A 24,182-nucleotide genomic window follows, 5' to 3' on the forward strand; every position below is an offset into this window, starting at 1 on the left:
TAAAATTTAATTCTTTGCACTAATTTCTGAGTTCCTAGGTTAGTTCTCTAGAGATAGGATTTCTGAGACAAAGAGTATAAAAATCTTGAAAATTGTACATACATGTTGCCAAATTGCCATCCAGAAAGGTTATGCTTATGTACACATCCAATAGAAAGAATGCTGTTGTTTTAATGTTGGAATTAAACGCTGTTCTATTTCTTCCAGTCCTGGGATGCAGAGAAGATATTCAAGAAGGCTGAGGAGTTCTTTGTTTCTATTGGCCTTGGTAATATGACTCAAGGATTCTGGGATAACTCCATGCTAACTGAGCCAAGTGACGGCCGGAAAGTGGTCTGCCACCCCACAGCTTGGGACCTCGGGAATAACGACTTCAGGTAGGGAGACTGATACACAACTGATACTAAAATGGGATATAATAGAGGCAGGGAAGAGGATGAATTTAGGTTCTTTCTTTGCTTCTCTGAGCACAGGAGAAGTGAATGAACTTCCTTTTAATGAAGGCTGGGAGTCCTTGAGAGCGTGTCTGGGCTTTCCCAGGGAAAGGGGTTTGTCAACAGCACCGTTAGACAATTTGCTTCATTTGAAATAATATGAACCCGTTAGAGTTGCATGGTCATGGATATGGTGGTGCCCCATTAGGAAACTTTTGGTACTAAGATTTATGGAAGGTGGATGTGTGAATCAGGCATTGAGTGAGATAGGACAGGTGAATAAATAAGCTAGGATAAAAGAAAGTGGTGTGTGTCATAAGAGGTGACAGAGAACACTCAGTGGGGGAATTGGAAGAGAACTGACCACACCTGGAATAGCAGTTAGGCTCAGAAAGGGCTTTTCAAGTGGCATTTAAATTGGGCTTGAAAGACAAGGGTTCAGACAGACAGAGCTTGGAGGAGTACTCCAAGCTGGTAGAAGTTGGATTAAATACAGACAGGCAGGACCTGACATTGTGTCCTGGAATCAGCAAATTAGGCTAGAATAAAGGGCCTGTGAAGAAGGGTCTGTGTGATAGGGCATGAAGAACACAGGCTTTTATTTATTTGTTTGTTTATTGTTTTCTTTTTCTACTAATTTGAGAGAGAGAGAGAGAGAGAGAGAGAGAGAGAGAAAGAGAGAGAGAGAGAGACATCGATGAGAGAGAGAACATCAATTGGCTGCCTCCTGCATGCCCCTCACTGGGGATTTGGCCCACAACCAGGGCACCTGCCCTGACTGGGAATTGAACCGGCAGCCTCTTGGTGCATGGGTCGACACTCAACCACTAAACTATGCCAGCTGGGTGAAGAGCACAGGCTTTTAAATCCCAGGTGCCACTTAATGACTAGGCAACCTTGGGCAAGGTATTTAACCTTCTTGAGTTTCAGTGCCATTATGTATAACATGGAATAGTAATTTCCAGGTTGCAGGTTTGTGAGTGTCTTGGGTTAAATTCTCTAGCTTGAGATGGAGACTCTTATACAAGTGCTGCATTGAGCAAGAGTTCTCAGGCAAAGGGAAGTGAAGGAAGCTGAGTGAGGATGGAGAAGGACCTAAGTAAGGATGTGGTCTCAGCTGGAGACTTGCTTCAGCATCATCTCACAGGGCTCTCTGGAGCATGATTTGTACCTTAGTTGCTCACACCTTGAGACAAGATGTATGTAACAGACAAATATGTGCTCCTACATTAGCCGCTCATTGCCTAAGTGGTGGGGAGGACATAACCTCCTGGTTGAGGCAACTCCCATTTAGCCAAAAACAGTGAAGAAGGAAGCAGCTATTGGTCTTTAAGGGCTATGCCTCAGGCAAGTGGGAGGTGGATGGATGTGCCTGCTAAAGTAGATCTGGGCAGGACCCCAGCAGCATCCACTAGAGTAGCAGTTGGCAATGCTTTTTGTATCTGTAAAGGCTCCTATAGTAAATAGCTTAGGTTTTTCAGGTCTGTGTTGCAACTATTTAGCATGACAATAGCCCTGGAAAACACATAAACAAATGGGTGTGGTTGTGTGCCAATAAAGCCCTATTATCAAAACAGGTGGTCAGCCAGAGGCCATAGTTCACTAGAGTGAGGTTTAAAAATAAGTATAGGTAAATTTCCTAGCACAGGATTTTACATACAGTAGACATTTTATATATATAGTAGCTATTCTTATAATTGTTCCAAAAGAAAATAGAGAAAAACCAAGTTAGAAAAGCAGGACATGTTGGAGTATATGAAGAAGGTTGAGTTTATTCTTAAGCAGTGGGGACTCCAAAGGATATTTGTCAGGGAGATGATATGGTCAGAGTGGTAGGAAAATTAATTTGGGAACCTACTGAAATATGACCTCCCACATTAACCAGAATGAAATTGCTCTTGCCAAGTTGAAAAGGACCACTACCTAATTGCCAAATGCAGTCCTTATTTCATTGGGCCACAGCAGTATTAGATAACATTTTCTTTTTATCCTCACCCGAGGACATTTTTTCATTTTTTGTTCAGATAGAGTGTGTGTGTGTGTGGGGGGGGGGGGAGAGAGAGAGAGAGAAACATCTATGTGAGAGAGACACATCGAGTGGTCGCCACCCACACAAACCCAACTGGGGCCAGGGCCAAACTGCAACTGAGGTACTTGCTTTAGCGGGAACTGAACCGGGGTCTCTCTGGACTGCAGGCTGACGCTCCAACTGCTGAACCAAATCAGCCAGGGCAGTATTAGATAACATTTACAAGTTGTCTTTGAAACACTATTTGTTATTGGCCTCTGCATTGTCATCCTCTTCTGGACTTCTTTTACTTTTTTCTCCATCTCCTCTGAGGCATCTTCATCTCCCCACTCTGTATATACTGGGACCTCCTAGGGCTTTGTCTTTGGCCCTTAATTTTTTGCCATTCTACCTGTACCTGCTTCATGAGCCACCACATCCACTCCCTGACTTACAGGCTAATGATTTTCAACTGTCAATTTCCAGCTCCTTCTCCTACTACTTCTCTATTCTGACTATACCAAACTGCTTGCAGTGTCCCATATGGCACATTCTTTTCTTAAGCCTTTCTCACTGAGCACCTCCAGATATGTCAACCTCTTGTCTCTCCATGCCATCTACCTGGCAAACTTCTGCAAGCTAATCAAGGTCCAGATTGCTCATTGCCTCCTCAGTTATGCCCTTTTTGGTACTTCTAGGACACTGTGCCTGCATTCACTCATTGTTATGCTCAAAGCCATGCCTACTGATCATGTATAGAGTACTTGTCTCAGAGTTTTTGTAGTAGAGGACTCTGCTTATTTTTCTTTGTTAGTCTGTGAGGAGGAGAACCAGATTCAACCCTGGCCACTATTTTATATTCAGCACCTAGTATAGTTTCCAGGACCTAAAAGGTAGGTCCTCGCCCAACCCTGTGTGGCTCAGTGGTTGAGTGTTGACCCATGCACCAAGAGATCATCATTTCAATCCCCAGTCAGGGCACATGCCCAGGTTGTGGGCCCGATTCCCACTGGGGTGCGTGCAGGAGGTGGCCAATCAATGTTCTCTCTCATCGATGTTTCTATCTCTCTCTCCCTCTCACATCCTCTCTCTCTAAAATTAATAAAGAAAAATAAATAAATAAATAAATAAATAAATAAATAAATAAATAAAAGCTAGGTCCTCAACATTCACTGGTGAATAAATCTTGGAAAGATGATCCATGCTATCAAAATCACATACAACTCTACTGTGATGATTAAATGAAATTTAGTGAGATTCATTTTAATCTTGTCCTTTTATGTTCAGGATCAAGATGTGCACAAAGGTGACAATGGAGGACTTCCTGACAGCCCATCATGAGATGGGACACATCAAGTATGACATGGCATATGCCGAACAACCCTACCTACTAAGAAATGGAGCTAATGAAGGGTTCCATGAAGCTGTTGGGGAAGTCATCTCACTTTCCGTAGCTACACCTAAGCATTTGAAAGTCATTGGTCTTCTGCAACCTGATTTTAATGAAGACAATGGTACAGATATTTTTTCATGGATTGTTTTGGGGATTCTTTAGTCTGATGTAGGAAAAGTTATTTATTATCATGATTGGATATATTTAATTTTTTGCCACATAAAGTATAAAGTGTTTGTGGGCAACTGGAAATTTCAACTGGTAAAAAAAAATTAAGTCTTTATCATGACATGTCAATTTGTGGTTTTATATCTTTGAAAAGGGCATAAGAGTGGTAACAATGAATGGTCTTGGGACTCTAAGAAACATCTAACAGGAGATTTTTTTAAATGATGCTAAGACAGGCCCACAGAACTGAAATGACTTTCCAAGGTTGCCTAGCTAATTAGTGTTAGAGTTCTCACTAGATCCTTCAGATTCTAGATAAAAACTTCCCAAATGTTAGAAGGAACAGATTCTAAACACTATTTTGCAGAGGAAGCAAACTGAAGACAAGAGAGGGAAAGTAACCAGCCCAAGGTAAAAAAAAGCAACATGACCAAAGCAGAACCAGAGCCCTAATCTAAAGCTTTTTCCATAATATTATGCAAAGTAAATATAACTTGAAATTTGGTAGTTCTTAAAGAACAGATGGTGGAATATCATGATTAGAAGGGACTAAAATGTTTTGTTCATCTGCAGGAAGCATGAATTTTCACCTGTAACATTCCTGCAGATCCATGTTAGTTTTCAACATCTTTGCTTGAGGTAGCCTGTTTGTCTTTGGATGGCTTAGACTTGATAGAACACGACAAACATTCACAAGATCCAGATTCTTCAGTGAGAATGCCATCGCTTTTAATTCTTCTTTGTAAAAGAAGGATACTTAGAGCCAAATATTTTCTTCTTTTTTGAGTATTTCTTTCCTCTCATTTTAGTTATTTGAAATATAAACATCACCTCTGCTGGCTGGAAGGTCTGGTCAATGAGGTCAAGGTCATGAGCTCCCTACTTGTGTGGGCAATTCACTTGGCTGTAATTTCTAGTTCTAGACCTTAGTGAGCTCATGAGAGCCTGGGTGTAGGTCAGATTAAGCTATCATTATGTCTGAAAAAGTTACTGTAAGCAGACCCAATGGATAGTAGATGAGTTGTGGCATCCTCCCATGAAGGGGGCAACAAACAAAAGGGAGTCCATAATAATCACAACTGTTTCCTAATTTTAAAATATCATTCTCAAAAAATATATATAACTCTCAAGTCAATTAATAGGCAATTATTTGTTTTATTATTTAAAACTATATTTCCTGACAGCATGAAGAAATGGCTGAATCACAAAGATAGTATTAAACATGGTTAAATCACTGGTTTGAAAAACTCTTCTTTTCTTGGCTCTGCCCTGATTGGTGAATTATATTTAAAAAGTTAGTTCCTTAATTTCTTCTCTCCCTCCTGCCTTCTCTCTCTCCATTTCTACTTGGAAAATATTCATTGAGCACATACTATGTGCAAGAAATATTTCTGGACACCAGAGATAGGGTGGTGTGCTAAATACATAATATTCCCCTGGTTACATTTCAATGAACTTCATTTGTACACTGGAGTGGGCTCTACTGCCATTTTACATCACTAATAAAGGATAAAGGAAATAACAATTTCTTAAAGCATTGTTAACTCAGGTAAGGAAAATGTCAGTACATTTAAAGCACATTGTACTTCTAATTATCCAGTAGATGGTTTCTTCTAGGGAGGTTCTTGTTTGTTTTACTTCCTGATATGCTGGCTTTTGGCCATATTTGTTTATTATTTGTCTATTTAACAAAGACACAGAGAGCATCATGTAGTAGACATCAGGCTAGATATATAGTCTTGAATGAAACATCACCAGTCACTACCTTCATGGAACTTTAAAAAATAAGCAGTATAACTGGGAAAGTAGATGGCACAGCTTTGATTAGCTCTGATAAGAAGTATTTGAGTAAGGCAATTGAAACTAATAAAAGATGAGGATTAGGGGTTACTTATGGGTTTACCTTATCTGTTCTAATCCAAGACTTCACTCTACTCTGAAACCTTAGCTGAGAAAATGAATATATACATATTATGTCCCCTGTCAATATTTTTCATGTAATCATCCTTATAGTAAATATATCTTGAGGAATATTTTGAGTTTAGGAAATTATCTAACAAAAAACATCTGTCATCCTCATTTTAATATTTATCCTTTTCCGTTTTACTTTCAGAAACAGAAATAAACTTTCTATTCAAACAAGCACTTAGTATTGTTGGAACTCTACCATTCACTTACATGTTAGAAAAGTGGAGGTGGATGGTCTTTAAGGGTGAAATTCCTAAAGAGCAGTGGATGCAAAAGTGGTGGGAAATGAAGTAAGTCAATGAATATGCAATCAGTAAAATGTTTTCTTATGAGTTTGCTGTTTATTTAAAAGTGTTTGACTGATAACTTGCTTGATAACACATCTTTTAAGGACAGCTTTTCTTTCCCTGTCTCACTTTCTCACTCTTTTGCCAATGTTTTCTGGGGTCATTTCTCATGACTTTGTCTCAGGGTCTGTTTCTGTGATAATGCAATCTAAAACAACTAGGATTAGGGTTCTCAGAGAATTCTTTATAGTCAGAATAACTTGAATTTCAACAATTAAATCTTGAAATGTTCTGAGGTGGGCTGAATATGTGAAAATGAGAGAGAAATGCATTTAGGGTCAGAAAATGCCATCACCAGACACAACACAACATACACACACACACACACACACACACACACACACACACACCACACACACACACACATCATCATCATCACCACTACTGTCACACATTAACTGCTTCCACTTTTTAAAAGTCTTTATTTGGGCGCCTTCTCCTCAGATAACTTTTTTCTTTGGCTCTGCCCCCCACCCAAGCAGGATCAGGTGACACAACTTCTTACATCGTCTTCTTAAGTGTTCAGTCACCCATGAAATTGTGATATTATTTAGGAAGTGATCAATTCATTCTACTTATTCTTGTAAACAAAAATATTGATTCCACATTTTAGGCAAAGCCCTGGAGATCTAATGCTGATAATTTCAGATGTTATCCTTGACTTCAAAGAACTTTAGTCTATGGAGAGATGTGGAAAATGAAGCCACTGCAACATGTTGTGTTATGATGAGAGGGAATGGGGATCCATGAGCAGCCAAGTAGAGATTCAATGCCCAGTCTGATGGGTCAGATGAGGAGAGGTATCCAAGTTGAGTTCTGAGAAAGGTGTGGGAGTTAACCAGGTATATGTAGAGGGGGACAGAGAGACTTCCAAGCTAGTGAGAGCCTGGCACATTTGGGCAACAGATAATGATCCTTTTCAATAGTTTTAGCACTACATTATTTGTCACTATTTCTCCAGTGCTCTGCACAGTGCCTGACACATGAATACATGAAGTAAATTGGTTTTAGAGGAAAGATTACAAAAGGACACAGGAAGGAAGGAACAAGGAAAGGAAGGAAGGAAAGAAAAAAGGAAGGAAGGAAAATCTTTTCCCCACTATCTATTAGTGAAACTCCTGTCATTTTTTTGTTTTTATTATTTTGTCCTTTTTGTAGATATCTACCTATGTAATATTCAGCCCCATATCCATAAGTTTAAGTTAGTGCCACTATTTTGCCAATATTATCTTTGTTAACACAGATCCTACTTGGAATTTCTAGCATTTGAGTATTACTGAAACTGTATTTATAATGATGCCACACTGAAATAGGACAAAGGTATTAAGTGTTTTTTTTTATTTTTTAAATTTTTTATCCTCACCTGAGGACATTTTTGCATTCATTTTCAGAAAGAGCGAGAAGGAGAGTGGGAGGAAGAGAGAGAAACATCGATGTGAGAGAGACACATCGAGTGGCCACCACCCACACAACCCCAACCAGGGCCGGGGACAAACTGCAACCGAGGCGTGTGCCCTTAGTGGGAACCAAACCCATGACTCTCTGGTCCACAGGCCAACATTCTAACTGCTGAGCCAAACCAGCCAGGGCCAAAGGTATTAAGTTTAAACAAGGCCAAATGCGTGATTGCCTTTTTTTTTTTTCTAAATAAATTATGTTTTGATTTCTTTTGTTTATTTCTAAAGGTACATGGAATAAGACCCTTAAAATAGTTCATTAAAGCATTAATTACTCTCTTCATTCAACAAATACACATGATGTCTTTCCTTAGCATTAAACACCATTTTTGACACTGTAACTATAGTGTCAAGACACAGCCCTGCCCTTATCTTGGTCATTTCTATAATTGCAATGGAGGAAAGACCTGTATGTGAATAATTATAAAATGGAGAGATACATGGCAAAGAAGGCACAGCCAGAGAAGGCTAAGAGAGCTGGAGAGGTTCACTGTGTCGCTAGGTGGGTGGGAACAGGGGCAGGCCTCAAAGAAGGGAACATTTGAGCTAACTTTGAAGAATAAGTAAGATTTCAATTTTATAAAATTCTGTCTGCACATAAACTGTGACGCCAAGAGAGGAATCATTAGGACTTTCACTGTATGTTTTTATTCAATTGGTGTATTGAAGACACAGTTATTTTCTAATGGTATAGTCTGGCTGAATTAAAACAGGAAGAGATAACCACATAACGGGCTTTAGTCTGTAATTTTTCACACAGTTTCTATTTCACCTGACAACCAATTCTGGTATAAATACCATTGGCTGATCAAATGGCACTAACTGTACTCAACCGTACCCTTTCATGGTGAGTGACCCACAGCTAATGTATCTTCTTTTTTCCCCAAAGGCGAGATATAGTTGGGGTGGTGGAACCTGTGCCCCATGATGAAACATACTGTGACCCCGCATCTCTGTTCCATGTTGCTAGTGATTACTCATTCATCCGGTAATTATAGTTTCTTTTCACTGTTTGACTTGTAGGGTTTGTGGAAAGCTGTGATAATGGCAGAGAAATAGGGATCTATGAAGCGAAGGCTATAATTTCTCTTTCTATATCCAACCACATTCCCCCTAAAACCTCAAAATAGATGATTAATTTTCATTCAGTTTAACTCAATACAATTTATTGTGTTAAATAAAACTGTGAGATATTTTCTCTTCCATAAAGGAATTTATAGTTTCCTTGGGATAAAAACAAACAAGTATTTTTGCTTGCCTTGGTACTGGCAGAGTTCAGAGTGATTGTAACATGAAGTGTTAAAATCTATGTTGTTCACCTATGAGCCCCAGATCTTGAATTTGCTGAGCCTCAGTTTCTTTATTTGTATAGAGGAAATTATATTATTGACCTGCTGTAGAGATTGATTGATATAATTTATATGAAAGTGCTATAAATCTGTAAAACACAATACAAATGTGAGCTAACATTTAACAAAATAATAGTGCCTTTTCATGAGCTGATACAGAAATGCAAGTAGGTTATGATGAGTCTGTAAGGGTTCATGTTTGGGTCTTTCTGGAGAAAGAGGTTTGATGAGTATCTCTTTGATTATTAGGACCTCAGAATGTAAATATATACCCCAATCTATGACTCTACCACAGAAACTAAACATGGGCCTGCTTGTTTTGTTTCTTTGTCTCTTTTACAGTTATTTCACAAGGACCATTTTTCAATTCCAGTTTCAAGAAGCCCTTTGTCAAATAGCTAACCATGAAGGTCCCCTGCATAAATGTGATATCTCAAATTCCAGAAAAGCTGGGGAAGAGCTGCTGTAAGAAATGCTTCAAAATGTTGAACCTCTCCTACTATCCAAAATTACTCATTTGAATGCCTAGGGTTAAATTTGATTTCTTTCTTCTAAAAAAACAAATGTTGGCCTCAAAATGTTCTCATCCACTAATTAAATGTTTATTTTGTGGTCACACAGGAATCTAGACCATGTGATGACTGGACAGGCCACCTCCTTTCTCCATGTCATTACTTGAGTTCCCTTTGAAGTAATTGGAAGGGAGGAGAGATTGAAGGATGAATACATCCATTAACATACCTTATTTTCTTATCTGCCAGGAGCAAACTTACCTAAGCCAACGAACAGAAACCATAGATTATACATGTAAATATATGTATACCTGAAATCACTCAAAAGGTTCTGAACCTATCCTACCCTTTCTTTCACGTAGCCAAATGCTGAAACTTGGAAAATCAAAACCCTGGACCTTTGCATTAGAGAGTATTGTAAAAAAGAAGAGTATGGATGCAAAACCACTGCTCAACTACTTCAAGCCTTTGTTTACCTGGCTGAAAGAGCAGAACGGGAATTCTGTGGGATGGAACACCAACTGGAGTCCATGTGAGTTCATTCAGTTGCCACATTTAAATCGCTTCTTCACCCTGGCCAGTTTGGCTCAGCAGTTAGAGTGTTGGCCTGAGGTCCAGAAAGACCCGGGTTCGGTTCCCGCTAACTTGTCCGCGGCCCTGGCTGGGTCATGCGGGTGGCAGCCACTCGATGTGTCCCTTCACATCGATGTTTCTCTCTCTCCCTCTTCCTTTCTCTCCCTCCTGCTCTGTCTGAATAAAAAATGGAAAAATGTCCTCGGGTGAGGATAAAAAAAAAATTTTAAAAATAAAATCGCTTCCTCTCTGCTTCCCCTAGTCTTCCCTGGCCCTAGTCTTATGGGGCTGTGACACAGCAGAATATGTTCTCACTCTCAGTCTGCTTTTGACTGCTATGATGGCAACTGCCATTTTATTGGGGAGGAAACAATATTTCTTGAGTACTTACTATGTATAGAGAAAACTACCCCTCAACTACTGATTTGTTAGCCTGATATTTAAAATAAAAGAGTATAACAATCCCGAACCTACTGTACTCAAATCCTGCTCTAGAAAGACAATAAAGCTTAATAATGATTTTTAGTAAAGAAATGATCAATATTTACATCATTATGTCTGTAGAACCAAGTAATATACTATTTTATGGCTTTTTGTGATAAAGGGACGTGGAAGGATAGGCAGAAGTGCATGTCTAAAACTGAGCAATAAAGACATAACAATATAAGCAAATTGTTTAGAAATATAAAAGTAATTGCCAGAAAAAAGGAGTTAATTCAAGGAAGAAAACAGAATCCAGGAAACAGTGGATTCAACTCAGAAAAGCAGCAAAGGGAAGAAATAGAAAAGAATGAGTATATTGGAATAGTTGGTATCGTCTCTCCACCCCCAGCTGTACCTGAATCCCAAGCTTCTCCAGGATTCTCTGGGACTTTTGAGGTCTGCACTGCCTTTGTGTACACGTTCGGCAATGGCTTCCTGAGCCTTGAGAAAGCACTTACCATTCTTCCATTACTTCTCATTTTCCAAAAGTGTGTTTATATCTTTTAAAAAACTCATTTGCTATCATTTTAATGAGATATTGAGAGGGGAAGAAGATAAACACACATCGTCAATCTATCATCTGTAACAACAGCCTGTGATTTCTCTTTCATCAGATGCTGAACAAAGCATCAAAGTGAGGATAAGCCTAAAATCTGCTCTTGGAGAAAAAGCAGTGAGTATTCTGGGCAATGTGTCCATGACATTTCAGTGCACTCCCTTAAGTAGGACATAATAAGTCCATTCCAGTGTGGTCTAAAAGGTGAGAGCCCGCATGGTTCTCTTAGGAGTCACAAGTCCCAGATTCTGGACTTTGGCTTTTGTTTGTTTGTTTACTTTCAATAACACATTCCTCATTTGATTGGCTATATCTACTTTTTCCTTGTTACCTTAAAGGTGTTATGAAGACCAATGAGAAAATATCCAAATTTAAATATCAAATACCCACCCTTAGTATTCACTCTTAATACCATTACTTGTATTTGAGGAAGAGAACATGATTATATATATATATATATATATATATATATATATATATATACACACATATATTTTTGGTTCTTGAAAAAGAAAGTCTTTTTTTATTATTATTTTATTTATTTATTTATTTTTGTTACAGATGTTTCTCCTTTTTCCCCCATTGAAACCCTCCCCCCGCTCCCTGCCCTGTCCCCAGCTTTGTTGTCCATGTCTATAGGTTATGCATACATGCGGATAAGTTCTGTAGTTTATCTCTCCCCAAAATCACCTCTTCTGTGGATTGTCAGTCTGTACCCTACTTCCACGTCTCGGACTACCCTGTTCCTTAGACTGTTATGTTCATTATATTCCACAAATAAGTGAGATCATATGATACTTGTCTTTCTCTGCTTGGCTTGTTTCGCTTAGGATAATACTTTCTAGAAACCTCCATGTCATCTCAAAGGATAAGAGTTCTTTCTTTCTTACCGCTGCATAGTACTCCATTGTGTATATGTACCACTGCTTTTTTATCCATTCGTCTACTGATGGACACTTGGGCTGTTTCCAGATCTTAGCTATTGTAAATAGTGCTGCTATGAACATCGGGGTACATATATTCTTCCTGATTGGTGTTTCAGGCTTCTTAGGGTATATTCCTAGAAGTGGGATGACTGGGTCAAATGGCAATTCAATTTTTAATTTTTTGAGGTAACACCATATTGTTTTCCACAGCAGCTGCACCAGTCTGCATTCCCACCAGCAGTGTATTAGAGTCCCCTTTTCTCCACACCCTCGCCAACACTTGTTTGATGATTTGTTGATGGCGGCCATTCTGACAGGTGTGAGGTGATACCTCATTGTTGCTTTAATTTGCATCTCTCTGATGATTAGTGATGTTGAGCATTTCTTCATATGTCTTTTGGCCATTTGTATGTCCTGTTTGGAGAGGTGTCTATTCAGCTCCTCTGCCCATTTTTTTTTTTTTGAAGTGCAAAAAATATTTTTATTTATTTATTTATTTTAAATATGTTTTTTATTAATTTCTTTTTTTTAATGAATTTTTATTTATTTTTTTGTTACAGATATTTTACCTTTTTACCCCATTGGCACCCCCCACCCCACCCCACCTCCGCCCTGTCCCCGGCTTAGTTGTCCATGTCCATTGGTCATGCATACATGCATATAAGTTCTGTGGTTTATCTCTTCCCACCCCCCACCCCCACACCCCCTCTTCTGAGGGATGTCAGTCTGTGCCCTACTTCCATATTTCTGGGTCTACTGTATTCCTCAGACTGTTATGTTCATTATATTCCGTATATAAGTGAGATCATGTGGTATTTGTCTTTTTCTGCTTGGCTTCTTTCACGTAGGATAATACTTTCCAGGTCCCTCCATGTCGTCTCAAAGGATAAGAGATGTTTCTTTCTTACAGCTGCATAGTACTCCATTGCGTATATGTACCACAGCTTTTTTATCCATTCATCTACTGGTGGACACTTGGGCTGTTTCCAGATCTTAGCTATTGTAAATAATGCTGCTAGGAACCTGGGGGTACATATGTTCTTCCTGATTGGTGTTTCAGGCTTCTTAGGGTATATTCCCAGCATTGGGATCACTGGGTCAAATGGAAGTTCAATTTTTAATTTTTTGAGGTAGCACCATATTGTTTTCCATAGCAGCTGCACCAGTCTGCATTCCCACCAGCAGTGTACTAGAGTCCCCTTTTCTCCACACCCTCGCCAACACTTGTTTGATGATTTGTTGATGGCGGCCATTCTGACAGGTGTGAGGTGATACCTCATTGTTGTTTTAATTTGCATCTCTTTGATGATTAGTGATGTTGAGCATTTCTTCATATGTCTTTTGGCCATTTGTATGTCCTGTTTGGAGAGGTGTCTATTCAGCTCCTCTGCAGATTTTTTAATTGGGTTCTTTGTCTTCCTTTTGTTGAGTTGTATGAGCACTCTATATATATCTGAAATTAACCCCTTATCTGATACATCATTGTCAATGATGTTCTCCCATACAGTGGGTTGCCTTTCCATTTTGATGATTGTTTCTTTTGCTGTGCAGAAGCTTTTTAGTTTGCTGTAGTTTCATGTGTTCATTTTCTCCTTTATTTCTGTTGCCTTAGGTGATGTATAAGTGAAAATTCTGCTCCGTATGATGTCCGAAATTTTGTTGCCTACATTTTCTTTTTCTTTTTTTTTTTTTATACTCACCTGAGGATATTTTTCCATTTTTTGTACAGATGGAATGGGAGGGAGAGAGAGGAAGGGAGAGAGAGTGAGAAACATCGACGTGAAGGGACACATCAAGTGGTTGCCACCCGCACGACCAACCAGGGCCAGGGACAAACTGCAACCGAAGTACGTGCCCTTAGCAGGAACCGAACCCGGGTCTCTCCAGACCGCAGGCCGACGCTCTAACCGCTGAGCCAAACCGGCCAGGGCTGCCTACATTTTCTTTAGAATTTTTATGGATTCACGGGTCACATTTAAGTCTTTTATCCATTTTGAGTTTATTTTTGTGTAGGGTGTAAGTTGATGGTCTAGTTTCATTTTTTTGCATGTAGCTGTCCAATTTTCCCAACACCATTTATTAAAGAGGCTGTCTTTACTCCACTGTATGCTCTTGCCACCTTTGTCAAATATTAATTGAGCGTATTGCCTTGGGTCCATTTCTGGGTTTTCAGATCTGTTCCACTGGTCTATATGCCTGTTCTTGTGCCAGTACCAGGCTGTTTTGGTTACAGTTGCTTTGTAGTATAACCTGATATCTGGTATTGTGATCCCACCTACTTTGTTCTTTTTTTTTTCAAGATTGCTGTGGCTATTCGGGGTCTTTTTTGGTTCCATATGATCTTTTGAAGTATTTGTTCTAGTTCTATGAAATATGTCGTTGGTATTTTGATGGGGATTGCATTGAATCTATAGATTGCTTTGGGTAGTATGGACATTTTAATGATGTTAATTCTTCCAATCCATGAACAGGGTATGTGCTTCCACTTTTTTATATCTTCCTCTATTTCTTTTTTCAATGACCTGTAGTTTTCTGCAAATAGGTCCTTTACTTCTTTGGTTAAGTTTATTCCTAGGTATCATAATTTTTTTGGCGTGATGGTAAATGGGATTGTTTTTTCAGTTTCTCTTTCTGTGAGTTCATCATTGGTGTACAGGAATACCGTCGATTTCTTGACGTTAATTTTGTATCCTGCTACTTTGCCAAATTCATTTATTAAGTCTAGTAGATTTTTGATGGAGTTTTTAGGGTTTTCTATGTATAATATCATGCCATCTGCAAATAATGACAGTTTCACTTCCTCCTTTCAAATTTGGATCCCTTTTTTCTTTTTTTTTTGTTCAGGTGGAGTGGGAGGGAGAAAGAGGAACAGAGAGAGAGAGAAACATCGATATGAAAGGGACACATCGAGTGGTTGCCACCCACATGACCAACCAGGGCCGGGGACAAACCGCAACCAAGTTACACGCCCTTAGCGGGAACCGAACCCGGGTCTCTCCGGACCGCAGGCCGACGCTCCAAGCGCTGAGCCAAACCGGCCAGGGCTTATTTTTTCTTCATGTCTGATTTCTGTGGCTAAGACTTCCAGTACAATGTTAAATAAGAGTGGCAAATGTGGACATCCCTGTCTTGTTCCTGTTCTTAATGGAAATGTTTTTAGTTTCTGTCCATTGAGTATGATGTTGGCTGTAGGTCTTTCATATATGGCCTTTATTATGTCGAGATATGATCCCTCTCTACCCACATTACACAGCATTTTTATCAGAAATGGATGCTGGATTTTGTCGAATGCTTTTTCAGCATCTATTGATATGATCATGTGGTTTTTATTCTTCATTTTGTTTATGTGGTGTATCACGTTTATTGATTTGCGAATATTGTACCAGCCTTGCATCCCTGGAATGAATTCCACTTGGTCATGGTGAATAATTTTTTTGATGTATTTCTGGATCCGATTTGCTAATATTTTGTTCAGGATTTTGGCGTCTATGTTCATCAGGGATATTGGCCTGTCGTTTTCTTTCTTTGTAGTGTCTTTTTCTGGTATTGAAATAAGAATTATGCTGGCTTCATAGAACGAGTTTGGAAGTCTTCCTTCTTGAATTTTTTGAAAGAGTTTGCGGAGAATGGGTGTTAGTTCTTTTTTGAATGTTCAGTAAAACTCCCCCGTGAAGCCATCTGGGCCTGGGCTTTTGTTTGCTGGAAGAGTCTTTATTACCTCTTCAATTTCCTTAGTTGTTATTGGTCTGTTCAAGTTTTCTATCTCTTCCGGGAATAGTTTTGGGAGACTGTGTGTTTCTAGAAATTTGTCCATTTCGCTTAGATTGTCGAATTTGTTTCCATATAGTTGTTCATAGTAGCCGGTTGGGAATGTAACCTGAGGGTTCTGCTTTCAGCTAAGGCCGCTGCCGAGCTGGCGACCGTGGGCTCTCAGCCCCGTCTCGTGCCTTCGCAAGCCTACCAGGATGGAGTCAGTGTCCTTCATTATATTGTCCTTGCAAGCTGCTTTTCTGTTGCTTTTTCCCATCAATTTGTCTGTGTTATAGTTGTAATTCCAGTTTGGTTCTGGGAGACGGTCTGTGTAGCTTCCGTTCACTCTGCCGCCATTTTTCCTCTCCGCTTTCAATTTCTTTAGGTAAATATCTTGTTCATGGATTGGAGAGTTAACATCATTAAAATGTCCATATTACCCAAAGCAATCTATAGATTCAATGCAGTCCCCGTCAAAATACCAACGGTATACTTCACAGAATTAGAACAAATATTTCAAAAGTTCCAATCCATAAAAATCTTAGAAGAAAATGTAGGGGATAAAATTTCAGACATCATACGCAGCAGAATTTTCACTGATACATCACCACAAATTACTGGAGATTCGGAGATTGATTTCCCTTCTTCTGAATGGTATTAAGCAATTTAACAGACATGCTTATTACACAGAATTGCTTCCTGATGGCAAGCTGGCTTCCTCTTCGCACCTGGAACACTACCTCTCAGCAACTCGCTGCTCTCCCCTGAATAGCAAAATGTTTTACAGAAAATCATATTACTAACACTCTCTTGTGAATTACTTTGGTCAGCTAGTGCTTTCTTCTCAGCGCCTGTTTCAGGTTACCTAGTCTGAAGAAGTAGTGGCTTTGGTTGGTAAAGAGGAGAATGTTGTCGCAGGAAGATGAGGATCAAAGGCCTGGGAGGGGGCATGGCACTCTGAAGGCTCTGCAGGATTAGAGGACAATCTGGGACTATTGGATAAAACAATCCAAGGTGCCATAGTAAACTGCTATTTGCACTATAGATCCAAAGATTGCATTTCTACCCCCTTACTTTCCTTAGGAGGTTAAATATTATCCAAGAGTCCACATTAGTTGTAGTGTAATTTTCATAAATAAGGCATCTGAATATAAGTAACATAGTAGAAGTAAAAATAAACATTTGAAAAATAATAAAAATGGAGATGCATTACTTCCCAAATCCTAAAAGATCAACTTTCTGTTTTTTTGTCTTTATTGATTTTAGAGAGAGAGGAAGGGAGAGGGAGAGAGAGATAGAAAAATCAATGAGAGAGAACATCGATTGGTCACCTTCTGCATGCCCCACACTGGAGATTTGGCCCACAACCTGGGCATTTACCCTGACTGGGAATTGAACCAGAGAGCACATGGTGCATGGGTTGATGCTTAATCAGTGAGCCACACTGGCTAGGCAACTTTCTATTTCTTAACAATCATTAAGTGTCTGTGGGATTCTTTCTCTGTCTGTCATTATTAGCTCTCCCTTGACCTCATAACTTTTAATCACTTTAAAGTATCCAGTAGATTGTATTCCTTTTCAATTATCTTCTTTTTTCTTAACATTTGTCCCATGTGTTCTTTACATGTAGTGAGGAATTGGTAAATAGTCTTCAGAGGGTTTGAATATTCTGAATCTGATTTACTGAGCAAAAGGCTCCTCTGATGAGACCAGAACCATACTTCTAGCACATCTACTACATATCAGGGCTAGAATGTCTGTCCAGCTCAAGTTATTTCATGGCAAAGTTCAATCAGATTTTTTGAAAACGCATCCTTTGTGTTTTTTAATATAGAAATAGTAACCAGAATATTATTAGTAGTAAATATTAATAATATTATTGCTGTTAAAGCAACTTTTTCCAGAACCTGAGTGATATCAAGCTTCATGAAGCTAATGTAACAATTCTTTTGTGAAATCTTATAATTGTCTTTCTTAAAAGAAAAAGGAGAGATGCAAAATTTGTGCCATTCATTAATCTCTACTGCCAAGTACTGAAGGAAAGAGTGCATTTTTTTCCGTTTTAACAAGTTTTTCATACATTATGCAAATACACAAGACATTTGTTTAGCATTGAAAAACAAGAACGAACAAATTACCTTGTTTACAAAGAGTTCTTTTTCCCCTTTGAACGTCAAGTTTCTTTTTCTTTTACACTTATAAATATTTGAGAACTTACTATAAAATAGCAAAAACTCAGCATGTTTATCTACAAATATATGCACATTTTAACCCAAACCCATGACTTGTGTGGTTCCCATCTATAAACCTGCCTTCAGAGTGTTTATTTCATGTTACATGAAACTAAAGTTAAAGAATCAGTGAACCTAGTGGTTCTTTTTTTAAATTAATTTATTTTTGTAACAGATGTTTCTCCTTTTCCCCCCATTGACACCCTCCTCCCTATCCCTGCCCCTCCCACCCCATCCCCAGCATTGTTGTCTATGTCCATGAATCTAGTGGTTCTTAAAGTGTGGTTGCCTGACCAGCAGCAGCAGCATCACCTGGTAACTTGTTAGAGCTACAACTCTGAGGGTGGGACTCAGTATGCAGTGGTTTAACAAGGATGCCAGGTGATGCTGAAGCAGACTCAAGTGAAAAGTCACTGACTTAATAACAAGAGTCTTTGGAATATTAGACAATTTAAAAATAATGTTTGTGGGCTCTCAATCCTTTCATGTATCCTATGATCCCTACTGAGCAGTGTTTTTCTTTTGAATGTGCAGTATGAATGGGATGACAATGAAATGTACTTGTTCCAATCATCGGTTGCATATGCCATGAGAAAGTACTTTTCAAAAAAGAAAAACCAGACGATTCCTTTTAGGTGAGTTAATTTGCTATGCTTTCAAGTTACTCCAACCAGTACTTCCCTTATTGTTGGGTCTGAGAAGATATTATGCTTAACCTGTTATTCAAGTGAAATTAAGAAAACCCTCCTACTAACTTAAACTTCTTTGATATCCTGGAATGTAGGCCAGTCTATGTAGAGATGATTGTGGCTTATTTGACTTGTAGATTGCAAGAACATTGTTCTTATTCAACACCTTCTGTTCTCCCATCCCTTCCCTTTTCCTCCTCTCTCTCTTTTTTAATATATATATATTTTATCCTCACCCAAGGACATTTTTGCATTTATCTTTAGATAGAGTAGGAAGGAGAGAGGGGGAAGAGAGAGAGAAACATTGATGTAAGAGAGACACATCAACTGGTTGCCACCCACACAACACCAATCGGGGCCAGGGGACAAACTGCAACTGAGGTACAAGCCCTTAGCAGGAACCAAACCCAGGACTCTCTCGTCTAAGGGCCGACACTCTAACCGCTGAGCCAAACTGGCCAGGGCCCCCTCCTCTCTTCTTTTATCCTCTCTCTTTTCTTCCCCTAAATGCTCTCACCCACCCTCAACACAGAAAGAAAAAGCCAGAAACCTCCCTTCACTGAGTTTGTATTCTAATGGATATGTTTTGTGTGTGTGTGTGTGTGTGTGTGTGTTATACACAATCAAAAAATATATAAGTAAAATATAGTAGAATTAGATGGTGACAAGTGCTAGGGAGAAAAATACAACAGGAAAGGGGCTAGGGAGTGCTGGTGTGTGTGTGTGTGTGTGTGAGTGTATAGAGTTCAGTTTTAATAAAAATGGTCAGAAAAGGTGTCAGTAATATTTGAGCAAATATCTGAAGCAGGAGAGAGAGCCAGTAATGCAGACAATGGGCTAAAATGTTTCAGTCAGGAAAGATAGCAGGTGAAAGGATCCTGAGGAACACACATCCTTCACATGTTGAAGGAACAGCAAGGAGATCACTGTGGCTAGAGCATAGTAAACTACTAGAAGTCAAATAAGAGACACTGTAGTCAGGGCAGTATTGGGACATGGGGGTTGGAAGAGGAGAAGAAAGTTCATGTGGGCCTCACAAGCCCTCCTAAGAACTTAGGCTTTTATCCTGAGTGAGAAGGGCTATGAGCTACATGATCTGCCTTAGATTTTATTAGGATGACTCTGGCAGCTGTGAGAGTACAGTTTCATCAAACTGTATTATAAACCCCACTCCTTACCCACACCTGTGGGTGTAACATGACAGTTCTGCTGAGGGGGGCAAGATCTGTCCATGTTACTAAGCTGTCACTGCCCACCATATTGTTTATCACAATCCTGAGTCACCAGCAATTCCTCACTGATTCTACTGGTGCTTTGTGTTTGAATTTTTTATAATTGAAAAAAAATGTGGTTTTTATATGGTGGCAGAACCAATAGTGCCAAAACATGCTATCACAACTTCTGTAGCTGAGTTCATGTGCTTCGGGCCATGTTAAGCATTTTTTGGACAATTACATCCTTCCATTATTTGCCGTGATCCATATTTCTCTATTTAACCCCGTGGTCCTCTGCCAATCTCCTTTGACCAGCAGAAGTCTTCATTCTACTCATTGTATCCTCTGTACTAAACAAGGGATGTTTCTTTTGTTTCCCCACAGGGTAGAGGACGTGTGGGTGAGTGATGTCAAACCAAGAATCTCCTTCAACTTCTATGTCACTTCGCCTAATAATATGTCTGACTTCATCCCTAGAAGTGAAGTTGAAGACGCCATCAGGTGATTTTTTATTTTCAAACTTTTAGGTTGAGGGGGTTAAAAAATGCGTTAACCATAATATTGAATGTGCTCTTACTGTGTGTCAGGCACTGGTCTGAGTCATTTACATGTTTTATCTAATCTTAAAAACTGGGTTTTTAATTCCAGAAGGATCTCATAGCAAGGGAATTGTCTTGTTTTGGGTTCCTCCAGATGCAGGCCCTTAAACAAGGATTTGAGTATAAGTAGTTTATTAGGGAGGTGATCTCAAGAAGCTCTAGTAGAGAAATGTGGACAGCAGACGGGGAATGGAAAGAAGATAATACATCAAATGTTATTGAGCCAGTTATAATGTGGGCAACCAGAGCTCCATTTTGCTGGGGAATTCTGGGAGACCATGTAGATTGTGCACCTAAATTGTCCCAGAAGATCCCGGGTATTTATTCGCCACTTCCCATCAGTCGTTGGTTGAGAACTGCTTATAGGTGACATGAATTCCCCAGCATTTCTGGACTGCAAACAGGGTAGAATCTTGTGGCCTGAGAATGCTCTCAGGCAAAGGCAGCAGGTACCAGCTGAAGAAAGTCTGGCCAACACTCATGGAAAATTGTTTACATTCAGAAGAGACAGGGATAGGTATTACCATCATTTGCTGTGGGGACTTTGATGTAGGATTTATTTAATTAACCAAAGTCTGGAACAAAGTAGGCAAGCATAGGTTTCCTTATACATTGGTTAGCCTCCACACAAGGAGAGAAACTTGCTATGGACAGTAAGTAGAAGAAACAGCTTGTCTAATTTGCCTCAGCTGTTTCCTGAAACAGCAAACGTGAAGAATGGGTAGATGTAGATGGCTCCCCCTGTATTAAACAGCTTAGGATGCATAACCAATGGACACAGAAAATAATGTGGTAAAGGCAGGGGTGGGGTGGGAGCAGGGAGGAGGGGTCAATGGAGGAAAAAAGGGGGACATCTGTAATACTTTCAACAATAAAGATAAATTTAAAAAACAAAAATAGAAAGAGAATATCCTAACACAAAATTTAAAAAATAAAATAAAAGTGTGAATTAAAAAAAAAAAAAAAGCTTAGGATACCCTGCTAAGGGAAAGCTCACTAGGTGGCTCTCTTGAGCTGTTCATCTTTGGAAGTAGAACTAAGACCTGCTGGGTAGTGTATGTGCCTAGAAAATCTGACTTAAGTGGGTGTAAAACCTAACCACACCCAGAAACTCACTGACTGCCTCCAAATGACTTGGCTTGGTTTTGGGGGAAAGTGCCATCTGAGATCATCATGAAAGAGCCCAGCCTTCCTGCAAGCTGCAGGAGGCCTCAAATTCCCTCTTTCCAGAATCACTTTAGACACTTTCAGGCTAGGATTGCCAAGGGTTACACAACTAATTCTGCTTTGACCTCTCTCCTTCCCTGGGTGGGCTCTGACCTCCTGACCTGCACTATACTCAAGGGTAGAAGGATGGGATGCCAGACACTTTGGTTTTTGATCCAGAATATTCTCCATTTCACTGTTTTTGTTGTTGTTGTTTTTAAAAGAATCTTCATCCTTTTTTTTTTAATCTGTAAAATTCTGCCATATGCCATCCCAGTGCTGGAGAAATTGGCAAAGGCCCTTTTCCTATGTTCCTCCACGGTGCTGCTTCCAAATGTCAACACCTTTCATTTGGAAAATACAGTTGGGTACAGGACCCAATTCATTTGTAGAAGAGATGTATTTAATTGTCCTTTTTCATTATTTGATATAAAGTCATTGGACATACTCTGACAGAAGGGAAGTTCTTGCCAAATATGCTAACTTTTCCTTTGCAACATAACCATCACAAATGAACAAATGCCAACCATTTGCATGTTTCCACACTTGCACACAATTATCCAATGAAGCTGTTGCCAAACCTAATTCAGGTTGCAAGATATTAAAGGTTTATAATTGTTAAAAGTCATCTCTATCCTTGGACCTGGTGATCTATTTTGATTTTATTGCTATTTAAGGTGTACATTCTTAGGATAAGCCTCATCAAATCCTTTCAGTAATAATGATATAAGGAGTAAATAATTACACACCATTTTATTTTGCCTAAGTGTTTTGTTTTTGGGAATAGGATGTCCCGGGACCGTATCAATGCTGCTTTTCAACTGGATGACAACAGCCTGGAGTTTCTGGGTATTCAGCCTACACTGGGACCGCCTTACCAGCCACCTGTCACCATATGGCTGATTGTTTTTGGGGTTGTGATGGGAGTGGTAGTGATTGGTATTGTTGTGCTCATCTTCACCGGGATCAGAGACCGAAGGAAGTAAGTGGCCTCTCCTAGACTTACCCATCCTAAAACAGAAAAGTTTAGGGAAAACTAACTAGAAAATTTGCAGTAAGTGGTAGGTTGTACAGGATAATTGCCACATTTCATCAGCACTTCACCTTCCAAGCAAGCCCTACCACAGAGTAGAGGCCCAGGCTGGGGTTTACTAGCATGCCCTGGTAAACTCCATCCTGGCCACAGCATCATTTCCTACTGCCAAGAGGCACTGTAAACTCAGCAGTGGGCTGGCTCAGGGGGTTATCCTTACTGATGAGTGCTCCTTGGTCTAGACATGACCCTGGAGACTGGATTGGTGATAGGTTTGAACTGTGAAATATTCAAGAATGAGCTCTGAGATTTGCTTCAAACTACCGTTCATTAATATCTTCATTCTTTAACGGGTAGCACAGACTCACTATTATCTCCTTAGTTCATGGGTCAAGTGCCCTCTAATTTGATCCAGGTTCACTGAGTAGTTAAATCTCTAAAGACCTGGTTTATGGTCTTTCTCTGCCACTAGATTTTTTCCTAGTCTTGAGAAATCATTTACTTTTGTTGGGCTTATGTATTTAAGATTAATAATGTATTATAGCACCTAATAGAACTCTATGCACACTTCAGGTTATTTAAACATGTTCTTGATAGAATTTTTATGTGCATTGTTTACTTTGCTCAACTTTCTTCATTATAGAGTTTTTTAGTTCCCCAAAGTAGCTTCATTTAAACAAATTAGGTATTGAATAGAATACATCCATATGGTTAAATTTTTTTTAATAAAAACATTTTTAAGGATACTTAGAATCTCTAAGGATACTTAGAGTCTCTCTGTCACTCTTTGTCTCCAAGTTCCCTTCATAAAGCCAACCCAAGTTATCGATTTCTTAGAGACCTGTTGAATAAGAATCTTTATTTTACTAAGTAACCCCAGGTAATTTGTATGCACATTACAGTTTGAGAAGCACTCTTCTACATATTAAAAATTTGCACATGAGATACTATTCCAAAGTTAATTAATTAAATACATTATTTGGGGACACCTCCTTCATGCCACACAGTGTGTATTTACACAGAAAAATAAGACTGCCTACCTTGCTCATTACTTTCATACATTAATGTTTTGAACAAACCTATGATATAAATGTATAATTATTCTCATGTATATGTAAAACTGAGATTCAGAGAAGCCAAGTGACTTTCTCAAGTTTACACAGATAATAAGTAACAGATTGGGATATATACCCAGTTTTCAAAGCTGGTTGTTGTATTACAAAACTGTCTTACCCTGAACTTTATATTATGGAAGTTGCTAATATTGTAGGGAAGCTCTTTAATAT

The 24,182-nt window shown here is 39.2% G+C and overlaps 1 protein-coding gene across 3 annotated transcripts in view; it reads left to right on the top strand.

The window, feature by feature from the left end:
* The window catches only part of ACE2 (angiotensin I converting enzyme 2), a 48,944-nt gene that overhangs the window by 24,111 nt on the left and 651 nt on the right, over nt 1-24,182 (top strand). Inside the window, exons 8-18 of one of the 3 annotated variants that reach the window (XM_036271600.1) lie at nt 208-377; nt 2,234-2,240; nt 3,737-3,956; nt 6,117-6,261; nt 8,665-8,763; nt 9,467-9,589; nt 9,999-10,168; nt 11,307-11,365; nt 18,690-18,790; nt 20,443-20,559; nt 22,651-22,845. In XM_036271600.1, the coding sequence (XP_036127493.1) occupies nt 208-377; nt 2,234-2,240; nt 3,737-3,956; nt 6,117-6,261; nt 8,665-8,763; nt 9,467-9,589; nt 9,999-10,168; nt 11,307-11,365; nt 18,690-18,790; nt 20,443-20,559; nt 22,651-22,845 (1,406 nt within the window). Of the gene's footprint in view, nt 1-207; nt 378-2,233; nt 2,241-3,729; nt 3,957-6,116; nt 6,262-8,664; nt 8,764-9,466; nt 9,590-9,998; nt 10,169-11,306; nt 11,366-18,689; nt 18,791-20,442; nt 20,560-22,650; nt 22,846-24,182 lie in introns of all 3 variants that reach the window. The other 2 variants (XM_036271599.1, XM_036271601.1) reach the window with 2 other exon arrangements.

The sequence above is a fragment of the Molossus molossus genome, unplaced genomic scaffold, assembly GCF_014108415.1.
Source record: "Molossus molossus isolate mMolMol1 unplaced genomic scaffold, mMolMol1.p scaffold_m16_p_2, whole genome shotgun sequence".
NCBI classification, from domain to species: Eukaryota; Metazoa; Chordata; class Mammalia; order Chiroptera; family Molossidae; genus Molossus; species Molossus molossus.